Source organism: Globicephala melas, chromosome 9, assembly GCF_963455315.2.
Source record: "Globicephala melas chromosome 9, mGloMel1.2, whole genome shotgun sequence".
NCBI lineage: Eukaryota > Metazoa > Chordata > Mammalia > Artiodactyla > Delphinidae > Globicephala > Globicephala melas.
In genome coordinates, this window is record NC_083322.1 from 87,235,210 (window position 1) to 87,248,860 (window position 13,651).

The 13,651-nt window shown below is 34.2% G+C and overlaps 1 protein-coding gene across 3 annotated transcripts in view; it reads left to right on the forward strand.

The window, feature by feature from the left end:
* The window catches only part of KMT2E (lysine methyltransferase 2E (inactive)), a 99,466-nt gene that overhangs the window by 61,075 nt on the left and 24,740 nt on the right, over positions 1-13,651 (forward strand). For all 3 annotated transcript variants that reach the window (XM_030834335.3, XM_030834338.3, XM_030834340.3), the window contains 5 exons: positions 3,945-3,983; positions 8,343-8,573; positions 8,689-8,819; positions 10,124-10,241; positions 11,237-11,346. In XM_030834335.3, the coding sequence (XP_030690195.2) occupies positions 3,945-3,983; positions 8,343-8,573; positions 8,689-8,819; positions 10,124-10,241; positions 11,237-11,346 (629 nt within the window). The remainder of the gene's footprint in view (positions 1-3,944; positions 3,984-8,342; positions 8,574-8,688; positions 8,820-10,123; positions 10,242-11,236; positions 11,347-13,651) is intronic.

The following is a 13,651-nucleotide window of genomic DNA, read 5'->3' on the forward strand; positions in this document are numbered from 1 at the left end:
ATGGATAGTAGCTAGAGAAGGTAGCAGCATCTAAGCTTACTCAAACTCATTTAAAATTTTTAATGTGTTTTAAAGATTGAAATGGAGTAGAGAAAAATGTTTGCAAACTGCTTTAAATCATCACTCTGATGAGACTAGTCATAGAAATGCAAAAGCTAAAATAAGATTTAGTGGGTTGTTGGTTTAGAAAACAGAAATAACAGTTCTAAATTTTTAATAACTTATAAAGAGGTAGAGGAGCATATAATGATTGTGAATGGTTGTTTATAGCTGTTTGTCTCTGAATCATATTTAATCATTTTAATAAGGCTCCACATTTGTTGAATTTCTTATGATCTAGATTTTTCTCACTTAAATTTTTGTATTAAAATATCACCAGGAGGGGCTTCCCTGGTGGCGCAGTGGTTGGGAGTCTGCCTGCCGATGCAGGGGACACGGGTTCATGCCCCGGTCCGGGAAGATCCCACATGCCACGGAGCAGCTGGGCCCATGAGCCGTGGCCGCTGAGCCTGCGCGTCCGGAGCTTGTGCTCCGCAACGGGAGAGGCCACAACAGTGAGAGGCCCGCGTACTGCAAAAAATATATATATATATCACCAGGATATGATGGCAGAAAACTATTTATAAGCCACTTTTTAATAAATTTGTTATAATTGCTAATGAAGTTTTTTGTCATGTAAGGTAAAAGATACTTTCAATAATGACTATATATTTATTAAAGAGTGAAATTATACGTAGGTATAAAATCATTTTTTTGAGTAATTCTTCATGATATTATTTGGTTATTTAATAGGCAGCATGTATTTTTTTTTTTTTTTACATTTAATTAATTTTGGGGGCTGCGTTGGGTCTTGGTTGCTGCGCACAGGCTTTCTCTAGTTGAGGTGAGCGGGGCTACTCTTCATTGCGGTGCACAGGCTTCTCACTGTGGTGGCTTCTGTTGTTGTGGAGCACGGGCTCTAGGTGCGCGGGCTCAGTAGTTGTGGCACACAGGCTTAGTTGCTCCGCGGCGTGTGGGATCTTCCCAGACCAGGGCTCAAACCGGTGTCCCCAGTGCATTGACAGTCGGATTCTTTTTTTTGTTTTGTTTTTGTTTTTGTTTTTTTTGCGGTACGAGGGCCTCTCACTGTTGTGGCCTCTCCCATTGCGGAGCACAGGCTCCGGACACGCAGGCTCAGCGGCCATGGCTCACGGGCCCAGCCGCTCCGCGGCATGTGGGATCTTCCCAGACCGGGGCACGAACCTGTGTCCCCTGCATTGGCAGGCGGACTCTCAACTACTGCGCCACCAGGGAAGCCCAGCAGTCGGATTCTTAACCACTGCGCCACCAGGGAAGTCCGGCAGCATGTACTTTTAAATATCTTTTTCATTTTCTAATTTCACCTCCCTGTTTAAAATAAGTCTTGATTCTAGCAGTCTTCACATATGTGTCTCTAATTTTGCTATTCTTCTCCTGTATTTTATTCAGTCTGGACAACTATTACCAAATTCTCCCTCTGATTTCTGATATGTTATCTTTACTTAAGCTGTTCCCTTCATTGTTCAGAATATTCTCTTCTCCATCTTTATCTTTTAAACTCCTACTCTACTTTGAGGCCCATCTAAAGCAGTACTTTTTTCGATGAAATTTGCTATGATGATCTTTCTTTGCATTTCATCATGGCACTTGAACCTATTATTACAGCACTTAAGCACATTTTGCTTTATTTCATTGTTATTTTCCTCATCTCAGATTGTAACTTATACAGAGAAAGTGATTGTCTATTAAGTGCTTTTTACAATTTAGGAACTCGTGTTTAGGTATTGACCTAATTTTTTCATCTACTGCTTTCAAATTATGCCTTCTCTGTTTACTGTATAAAAGTTACTTGGAAACGTTATCCTTGTGTAGTTCTATTTTTAGGTCATCTAGATTAACAAATCTACTTTTTTAATAAAACAGATTTTGCATTTTCTCTGGCTGGAATGACTTTTGGCTATTTAAAATGAATCAATTCTGTCTTGGAGCACATTTTATTTGTTTCAGAATATTGTTGTATATTTAAAAAGAATTTTTTCTCTCTTGTTAAGTTAGTAATACTTGATAAGGGTTAGAAAAAAAAATCCAGGAACTGGGCGTAAAAGATTTAGTTTGCTTTACTGTTAAGTTTTTACTATTATTTGGGGGCAATATATAGTTAAAAATATATAGCAGAAGGATATATCTAATTTTGCTTTTTATTCAGCTTGTTGTTATGGCTAACTGTTAAAAATGTGAATGGAGTTAACAATAGACATTCTGGACAGATGACATTTAAAAAATACTCATAAAACCCTATTAAGGTATTGTTGGTTGGTGTTTCAGCACTTTAGGGCTTTGGCATGAAGCGTTAACACTGTTAATGACATGGATTGTGTATTGTGACCCATATATTAGGATTTTAATTTTTTTTTAATTTTTTAAATTTTCTAATTTTACTTGAAAAGAATTTTTCAAACTTGATATTAAGTTTTTCATAAAACTATGGTCAGCACATATTACTTACTTATGAATGTTCTATTTTTCTTTCAGTGTTTCCTCTGTAAATCAAACTTGCATCTTCTTTTATCATACTTCAAATTCTTCTTTTGTTTCAGCAGCACAGCCATTATCTAGGTTTAAAAATCTTTAAGTCATCTTTAGTCTTTGACATTCAGAGTTATTGTCAAAAGCACTATTGATTTTTCCTTGGGAATGTCTCTTCAGTATATTGTTATTTTTCTTCCTTTTTGCTTCTATAAACCCAGTCTACGCCCTTATTACCTCTAGTACAGTAATATCTTCTTTAATTTCTCCAACTTTATCCTCTTTCTACTTTAGTCCATTCTGCATTTGGTTCTGACATTTTCTGTGAATATCGTTTTTATTATCCCTTCTTTGCTCAGAGGTATTTCATGGATTCCTCCATCGTAGTGAAGAACATACGGTATTTAAGTCAGAATCTTAAAATGTGACTTTTTAAATAAGGCTTTCATGACCTACTTTTACATTTTTTTTAGCCAGTCTTACGTCATAACTATTTTCAGTAGGTAACAAGTGCGGTATATTAGTTTTTCTTTGAGTGTGACATATTTCTTCCTATTGCGTGCCATCTTTCATATTTCTTTAGTACCAGAATTGTATTTCTTTCAGTTGTCCACCTGTCTGAACATATCTATTCTCCATAGTCCTAGCTCTTTTTCTGTGTTTTACGTGAAGGTTCTTTGCTTCTGCTGCTGCTTCTCCTTCTCCTCCTCCTCCTCTTTTTAATAAAACTTGCTGTCTTCCAACGTATAGTCTGCACACAAATTTGGAACTTAAATAAATTAGGAACTATATTGCTTACTCTAGGTTTAGTGTTCGTAAGTCTCTCGAAATAAGAGTGTACACTTTGGGGAGTGGAGTGGTGAAGTAAGTCTTAGATAACACGTTAGGACTTGGCAGATTAGAGAGCTCCCATTCAATATTTACTGAGTAAGTACAGTTCTTTTCACCATAGTGCTTATAATTTGAGTCCCTACTAGTAAGTGCTCAAGTATTACTCTCTAGTTGACTTAGAAATTAAAGTAATAACAAAATTATTTTAACCCACCCCAAAACTTGGCTCATGACTTAAAACTACTGCAATATTTTTAATACCTTCCAACTTTTATCAAATATTTTTCCATGATTGTAATATTGAGCACACAGAAAATTTAGAAATTTTCTTAGCATTGTATCTTATACATATTTTCATGTTATTACATAGTCTGTATTTATTTTTAATAGTAGTACAGTGTTCTAGTAGAAGACTTTACTTCAACATTCCCCTAGTTCTGACTGTATTGGTTATTACCATATTTTGTGTTATTTATGCGACTTCAATAAAAAGCTTGAGTGAACTCATTTTTAAATATTAATTATATCCAGTTTTTAAAAAACTAACTCAGAATTCCATGTTATTTCAGGCCTTTCGTGAAGGATCTAGGAAATCATCAAGAGTTAAGGTAAACACATTAAATTTAAGCCCTTATTATCAGTTGTCAAATATCTAGTGGTTAACTAAGTGGTTGCTTGTTCATAATAAAGTAAATTATGCTGTCTTAGTTCTGTGTCATTTTATTGCTTATTATCTTTACCAGAAGTGGGACCATAGAGAATTATAATAGGGTTAATATACCACTCTTGGAGTTTATTAACACTGTTAAAACATTAAACAAAAGGAGATATATAAGTAATTTCTAATAGTAAAATTTCTAATACTAAAATTAAAAATTTTCATTTATCATTATATTCCGTGTCTCCAGTACCACTAGTATTCTAGACATAGAAATGCAAAATAATATTTGGAATTTGAAATTTTGCTCTTTTGCAGAGTTGGAATTCTAGTGATTTAGTTGTCAGTAGTTATAAAATATTATAAAATCACCATAGATTCACCGTGTAAGTACAAACTGGTCACTTGTGCCTTGAATTAATTAGAATACATCCTCAATGTTGTAGATGCCAAGATTGCTGAGAGAAGCAAGCCCCCCCAGCTGTGCCTCCCCTTAAAAGATAGGTTTCTGTTGGATCACGGAGGTCAACTATACAGTGTTACTCTAACTTTCTAGGTTAGGTAGTAAAGGAGAATGAATATCTCAAGTTGCCAGATATTAAAATAGGATGTGGGAAGCGTGTTAGAATACATCTGTTGTCCCCATAGTATAAAGTGTAATCATTATTAATTATTCCACATTCCTGGAAAACAGATCATTAAGCAGCTGTCCAATGATTATTCTTGCATAGTTTTGGAACTCTTTCTTAAGAATGTTAATACATGGTGTCACTCAGCATACTGCAAGTCCAAAGTCTTATAAAATGTTCTGTATATGTTAAAGTTGGGGGTTTTATATTTACTATATTAAACTTGTATTTATGGGATTTTCTCTGACACCAGAATGAAGAGGTCTGAAAAAGGGTTTTTTATTAAGCTGTTGGAACTATTGATACTCCAGTGGTTGTCCTTTTTTCCCATTTTATCTAATCTGAATAGCAGGCTTAATGAGGAAGGAGCATCTTTTACTTAACTGAGATATTTTCATTTATTACGTAAAGAAGTGACAGATTAAAATTTGAAAAATGCTTTGTTCACCTTTGAAAATTTTTCCGTTAACTTGAATATGTCTTTAAGATCATTACATTTCTAATAAGTAATTCTGTCATATTAAAAAGGCTCGAGATATAGAAGAGCTGTATTGAAGAGAAACCAAGTTAGTAGAGGATTTATTTGGAGGGGGGGAGGGAGAGCAAAAAAAAATTAAAAGCTGAGAAGATTTCTTTAATAAAGCTGATGAAAACCTTAATATGTAGTGTCATATAGGAGAAAGACAAATACTGTATATTATCACTTATATGTGGAATCTAAACAATAAAACAAATGAATAAGTAGAATAGAAACAGACTCACAGATACAGAGAACAAACTAGTAGTTACCAGTGGGGGAAGGGGTGACAAGGGCAAGATGGGGTTAGGGGCTTAAGAGGTACAAACTACTATGTATAGAATAAATAAGCTACAAGGATAATAATAATAAGCAAAGGGCATATAGCCAATATTTTATAATCACTTTAAATGAAGTATGATCAATAAAAAATTTTGAATCACTACATTGTACACCTGAAACTAATATAATATTGTAAATCAGTTATACCTCAATATATAAACAAATAAATAGGGGTAGTAAAAAAAGTGATTGTAAACTTTTGTGTCTGTATATAGTATTTGAAAAACATTTTTGTATTATATAAGCCATATTCACTATAGAAAATTCTGAAAAATAAAAAAAGAATAAAAATAAATAAAGGCCCAAAAATATGTGATGTTTCATATTTGTATAAAAATCTGTTCTTTATCAAGTGGTCATTATAATGTAGAATATATAATTCCGTAAAAGATCAGTTGGTAAAAGAAACCTACCCCTATCAAATAGTTGAGCAACTTACTATCGTTTGTTTCATTATAGAAAAGAATACTTTTTGTAGTAAAGATTAGTTACTTATATGGAAGGTGGACTGATGGTAAATTTCAGTAAGTGTTACCATACACATGTACATGTCTAACAGCATATATAAGAATTTTCATGAAATCTATATGTGATTTTTAAATTTCACAGTTATGGTAGGTTGTACACATTATAGAAATAATCTATCTTCTCATAAAGGTGTTCTGTTCTGTAGAAAAATTGATGAACAGCGTTTGCAAACAACTAAATTGAAACTTCCTGTGTTAATAGATCTATTATAAATTTGAATTATGCTATTGATAAGATATATGTTTTTGTTATCTGCATTAATTGATTTTCGTCCTAAGACTGCAAATAATTAATTGAGGGAGTCCAGGCTTTAATAAACTTTTTAAATGTGTGGTAATTATGCCTTTCTCTAAGTTGCATTCCAATGAGAAAAGGATTCCCTTTTTGTTTCCTAAAACCTATTGAGAGGTTGTAACTTTTCACTGCTTGGCATTTAGCATTCTTTTTCTTTTTTAAAAAAATTTTTATTAGAGTATTGTTAATTTACAATGTTGTGTTAGTTTCTGCTGTACAGCAAAGTGAATCAGTTACACGTATATCCACTCTTTTTTAGATTCTTTTCCCATATAAGTCATTACAGAGTACTGAGTAGAGTTGCCTGTGCTATACAGTAGGTTCTTACTAGTTATCTATTTTATATATAGCAGTGTGTATATGTCAATCCCAATGTCCCAATTTATCCTCCCCCCTTTCCCCCTTGGTAACCAAACCATAAGTTTGTTTTCTGCATCTGTGACTCTATTTCTGTTTTGTAAATTAGTTCATTTGTACCATTGTTTTAGATTCCACATACAAGCGATATCGTATGACATTTGTCTTTCTCTCTTTGACTTACTTCACTCAGTCTGACAATCTCTAGATCCATCCATGTTGCTGCAAATGGCATTATTTCGTTCTTTCAATGGCTGAGTAATATTCCATTGTATGTATGTACCACCTCTTCTTTATCCATTCATCCATCGATGGACATTTAGGTTGTCCATGTCCTGGCTATTGTATATAGTGCTGCAGTGAACAATGGGCTGCATGTATCTTTTCGAACTATGGTTTTCTGCAGACGTATGCCCAGGAGTAGGATTGCTGGATCATGTGGTAGCTCTATTTTCAGTTTTTTAAGGAACATCCATACTGTTCTCCATAGTGGCTGTACCAATTTACATTCCCACCAACAGTGCAAGAGGGTTCCCTTTTCTCCACACCCTCTCCAGCATTTATTGTTTGTAGAATTTTTGATGATGGCCATTCTGATTGGTGAGAGGTGATACCTCACTGTAGTTTTAATTTGCATTTCTCTAATAATTAGTGATGTTGAGCATCTTTTCATGTGCCTCTTGTCCATCTATTTAGGTCGTCCGCCCATTTTTTGATTGGGTTGTTAGTTTTTTTGATATTGAGCCGCATGAGCTGTTTGTATACTCTGGAGGTTAATCCCTTGTTGGTCACCTTGTTTGCAAATACTTTCTCCCGTTCTGTAGGTTGTCTTTTCGTTTTGTTCTTGGTTTCCTTTGGTGTGCAAAACTTTTTAAGTTTAATTAGGTCCCATTTGTTTATTTTTGTTTTTATTTTCATTACTCTAAGAGATGGATCAAAAAACATCTTGCTGCATTTTGGCACTTAGCAATCTTATCTTACAGATTTTAATAGGGGGTATGAGGAGGAGCAAGCACTTAAGCTTAAAGGTCTTTATTTTGTGAGACATTTTATTCTCATGTTGAATTTATCATGTGGACAGTTGATTATAGATCTTGGAATTATACAAAATTAAGATATCAAAGTATATTTTTATTATAAAACATGTTAAAAGTTGAAGTATTATATCAGAAAATAAGTTTATACTTAATATGTAGTATGTATAGTTTACATAATAATTGCAAATTTATTCTGGTTAAATAGAACTGTGAGTACAGAGTAGATATTGGCAGTCTCAAAAAAATTATTACACGCTTTTTTTAACCGTTAGCTGACAGTGACTCCAAAGTTTTGGGTATTTTCAGTTTTATTGAAAGCCTCCATTTGGCTACAGTAGTGAAGCTTAAATTTCTGCTATTCAACTTAACTCTGCTTCCTTCAGTTTTCCAACTCGTGTGTCTGGCATCAGTATAAAAATGTATTAAGCTGCTCACTTATGGTCTTTTTTTTTTCTTTTTCCTACTAGGACCAACTTAGAAAGCCTATCATTATTTCTGGTTTATATTGTATTCTTTTATATAGATTGTCATATTGTGTGTGTGTGTGTGTGTGTGTGTGTGTAAATAAAATCCAGATATTAATGCTTAGTTTGCTATGATTTTAGGGCTCAGCTCCAGAGATTGATCCTTCGTCTGATGGTTCAAATTTTGGATGGGAGACAAAAATCAAAGCATGGATGGATCGATATGAAGAGGCAAATAATAACCAATATAGTGAGGGTGTTCAGAGGGAGGCACAAAGAATAGCTCTGAGACTGGGCAACGGAAATGACAAAAAAGAGATAAATAAATCAGATTTGAATACCAATAATTTGATCTTCAAACCTCCTGTAGAGGTAAATATATCATTTGCCAAGAGATGATAAAACAACCTTTTTCTACTGTATATCTTAAGTACTTAGACTGAAAGCAGTCTGGTTTTAGTTAATATCAACTTTTCTCTGATTGTAGAGCCATATACAAAAAAATAAGAAAATTCTGAAATCTGCAAAAGATTTGCCTCCTGATGCACTTATCATTGAATACAGAGGGAAGTTTATGTTAAGAGAACAGTTTGAAGCAAATGGATATTTCTTTAAGAGGTATATTCATTTTTTTCTCCATGTTTTCTGTAGTTAAATATTGAATTTTTGGCTATTTTAAGCACAAAGCTATTGTTTATGTGTATTTTGTTTTCTAAGGGATTATTTTAATATTTAAAACTGTAGGTGCAGATATATTCCTTAGTCTCTTTTTTAAAATTAATTTATTTTTGCTTGCGTTGGGTCTTCATTGCTATGTGTGGGTTTTCTCTAGTTGTGGCAAGCGGGGACTACTCTTTGTTGCTGTGTGCGGGCGCCTCATTGCGGTGGCTTCTCTTGTTGCAGAGCACGGGCTCTAGGCACGCGGGCTTCAGTAGTTGTGGCTCACGGGCTCTAGAGCACAGGCTCAGTTGTGGCACATGGGCTTAGTTGCTCCGCGGCATGTGGGATCTTCCTGGACCAGGGATCAAACCCGTGTCCCCTGCATTGGCAGGCGGCTTCTTAACCACTGCGCCACCAGGGAAGTCCCTATTCCTTAGTCTCTTACCCATCCCTATCTTGCTGACACTCCTAAAACAATCTACTTCAAAGATAAACTGTAGCAATATAGGTGGACATTAATGAAAAAGTCTGATTACCTGAGATTATAAGGAACCCTTTCCATCTAGGACTTTCCTAATTCCTTATAATTGCTAGAACCTGCAAAGACCACTGGTGACCACGTCCTTCTTTTATCAGAGGATGTTAGATTTGGTCTTACGTTATTGTCACCACTTTCAACTCCGACTTTCTTGGTACTGGAAGGACTTTGGAGCCTTCTTCTATCGTTTGTGATTTTGGGGGTGGGAATTGATGTGATCTTGTGATAGCCATTGCTTCCCTGAGGTCTAGAAATATGTTTGCATCTCTAGGGAAATAACATTCTCAGCCTATATGCTATAATTATTTAAAATATTTCATATTGTTTATAACTGAGTTACTTAAGTTATGAAAGATATACAAGAATCTTTCCCTTTCGTATAGCAGATTTGATCTGAAACAGTGCTGTAAATCAAACACGTAAATGCACTGACAGGAACTTTAATGGCATCTCATTATGAATCCTTATGTAAAGGCAGTAATCACTCCCTTTTTATCATTCTTTGTAAATTTGAATTCCCACCTGAATTAATTATCTTTGGTTTAGGTAAGGTTATATGAGCGGGTAAAAATCTTATTAGCATGAATTAGCCTAGTGGTTAAGAATGGGTTCCGGTATCAGACTGCGTATATTCAAATCTTGGCCTCCCTACTTACTATGAGTCTTTTAGAAATTTCTTAAATTCAAAATGTTAATAGTTTCTAATGCATTTCTTTTTTTGTAGACCATACCCTTTTGTTTTATTCTATTCTAAATTTCATGGTCTAGAAATGTGTGTTGATGCAAGGACTTTTGGGAATGAAGCTCGGTTCATTAGGCGTTCCTGTACACCGAATGCAGAGGTAAGCTTATAGAAATCCTTTGGGGAGGCAGGGGTAGGGAGTGTGTGGAATCTGAGTATTAAGCACAAAAAAGTCTGGTGGCCTAAAACAGACCAACAGTTTTTAGTTGTTGATGCATTTTATACTGCCCAACATCTTTCCATTACGAAAATTTAGGTGATAACTGGCTGTGAGGTCTCAGGTTACTTTGAGCATTGAAGAAATTGTGATGTTACTTGTAAGAGAAAATACTGGACTTCTCTGTTTATTCTGGAAGCTCTATTTATGAGTCAAATATATGCTCTGATTTGATCAAGGTAGATGACGAAGCTGAAAACTAAAGTAGATTTTATATGTGCTAGTAAATTATGTTTTAGAAGTGGTGTATAAAATAATATTTCTGGTTTTGTTTTTCACATACCAAAATAAATGTTTTCTAGTTATATAATGTTACAGTTAAGTGTAGGTTTTGAAGCAAGACTTACAGATTCATGTCTTCTTTTTGACTTACTAGCTTTGTAACCTTGTCTGTGCTTCAGTTTTATCTGTAAAAAGATGTTATGTGGACTAAAGGAGTTAATACATGTAGAGTACCTAGAACAGTGTATATCACAGAAAAGTGTAGTGTTAAACTATACTTTAACTATATATTTATAAACTGTACCATTAATGCGTTTCATTAAATCAAAGATGCCATCACTTGTAAAACTCCCAATTTCACAGATTTTAAAAGGGGAAAAAATATGCACCATAGAATTGATGAAATAGAGTTATTTTCTTTTCGATGCTCCTAGAGCCTGCATCAAACTTGCATAGATGTGTACCTCCTTCCCAGTTGATAACCACTGATTTAGGTACAAGTCTTGTAATTAATGGCATATTTTCCATGTTGTATTTGTGAATTACTTTGAAAAGAATAGTTTTCAAAATTGCAAGATGGGATGCTTCTAAAGGTAGAAAATAATTTATAGAGACATATATTTATGGAAATACAAAATTATTCTTTTCACTAACAGGTGAGGCATGAAATTGAGGATGGAACCATACATCTTTACATTTATTCTGTACAAAGTATTCCAAAGGGAACTGAAATTACTATTGCCTTTGATTTTGACTATGGGAATTGGTAAGTTCAAGTCTGTAAATATGATACCTGTTGTTTTGAAATAATTCCTTAATGTCCTTATAAAAATGTAGGTATTGTCATTACTTCTTTAGCTTTCTATTTTTATTTACCATTAGGCAATTAAAAATACTTGGAAACGAGCATTCTGATATCAGCTTCCATTACAGCATGGTTGCTTTGGTCTTCCAGACTTTTCTTATTGTAATGTAATGCTCATAGTATAATAATTAGTAATCCTAATTGAGCAATACTGACCTTGTTTATGTGAGAATTTTTTCCTTCTTTTCTTTCTTGTATTTTAGGTAGAGTGTAGAGTTTTACTCATTCAATTAATTTGGTTAATCAGTAGAAATGGATAATTTCACTTATTGCCCCTCAGAAGAAAAGAAATTGTGCCAAAGTTTCTTTGCAGTATAAATTGAAAGGGTTTGTTGGCGATCGTACGAGGAAACTCTGAGAACTGTTGTTCTGAAACACTAAAGAAGAGTTGATTAACACTAAGAAAAGTTAATTCTGAGTAGAGAAACTGCAATTTAAATTTTAAAAATTTTACTGTAAAAAATAGTAATACAGAAGTCCATGTAGGGAGTTCCCTGGTTGCCTGATGGTTAGGACTCTCTGCTTTCACTTCTGTGGCCTGAGTTCAATCCGTGGTCAGGGAACTGAGAGCCTACGAACCGCGCGGCCAAAAAAAAAAAAAAAAAAGTCCATGTGCCTCATTTCCAAATTAAGAAGCAAAACATTATCCATTAAAGGCCCATATGTTTAGCAGCCAGATTGCGTCTATCCCTCTGTCTTTTACCAGAGATAACTGCCATCTTTAATTTGGTGAGTTTAACATTTTTATGAGTTTAACATTTTTACTATGTCTGTAGATGTCCCTAAATAGTATGGAGTAGTTTTGTATATTTTAAAAATTTATGGAAATTATAATCTGTATTATTTTGCATTCATCTTTTCTCATTCATTACTTTTGTGAGGTTCAGTTCTTTTGTTATGTGTAGCTCTAATTCATTTATTTTCACCGCTGATGGCATTTATCCATTCCACTATTGGTGGACCTTTAGATTTACCAAAAATGCTGCATGTGTACATGTTCTCTCCATGATAGGGACGTAGAGGTGGAATTGCTGGGTTGTAGAATGTGTACAGCCTCAGTTTTTACCAGACGTGGGTGAATGACCAGTTTATACTCCCATAGCTTTACTTCCTTGCAACACTTCTTTACTGTACTTTAAAAATCGATGTTAATCTGTGTGAGATAGTATCTTTTTATATTTGTAATTACCATCTTCCATGATTATTTTAAGAGCCCAAAGATCCTTTTATGTATTCATTTGTCATTTGGATTTCCTCTCTTATGACTTGTCTCATCATCTGTTCATTTTTCTGCTGGGTAGTCTTTTTTTTTAAACCGATGTGGGTGGAGGCACTTCTTTATATATTCTATAATCTTTTGGGTTATAAGGATTTCAGTTCATATCCTCCTGTGTTTTATTTTTAAGAGTTTGTGTGGTATCCATTTTACATGCAGACATTTTTAATGTCCATTATGTTTTCTGTCAATGAAATCCCTCTTCCTTCAGTATATGCATCTCTACTTGATTGTTGGAGTCAGATTTATCCTGATAACTAAAGTGTTTCCTTTTTAGCTCTTTCTCCGCCCCCCCCCACCAAGGTGGAAAATTGAGCATAATAGCTCTTTGCTCATTGCTTTGGGGGACTGTTTCCCACAGTGGTTAAAAATATAAGCTTTTTATAATCTGACTCTCTGCTTTCAAATCCTAGCTCGGTCACTTATATTAGTTATGTAACCTTGGACCAATTTTGTCATCTCTCTCTCCCTCATTACCTCATTATAATATGAGAAAAATAATACCTAACAGGAATATTTCGAAGATTGAGTTGACACATGTAAAGGGTTTAAAACCATTCTTGATACAAAATAAGTGCTGAATAAATATTAGCAGTTGTCATCATTATTATTTGCAGTTCTGTTGTCCTAAAATCAAAGAAAATATCTAGAAAAAGTTTCCAGCTAGTTTCTGTTACTGCCTGATTTGGAGAGGTGAGGGGTAGACCATGATGTTTGAGTTCTACCCCTGATTCACAGAATTAGACAGTTTGACTTGTAGCTTTCTACCAGTGTTGAAAGTGAATGAGTTAGGCGTATTAGAAACTTGGAAAAGTAAATTATTTTTTATTATGAACGAACTACTCAAAACATGCAAAGTGGGAGTCTTCCGTTATTATTTAACTCTGGTTTGGGCATTCAGCCTATATCCTAGAGATGAACTGACTCTTG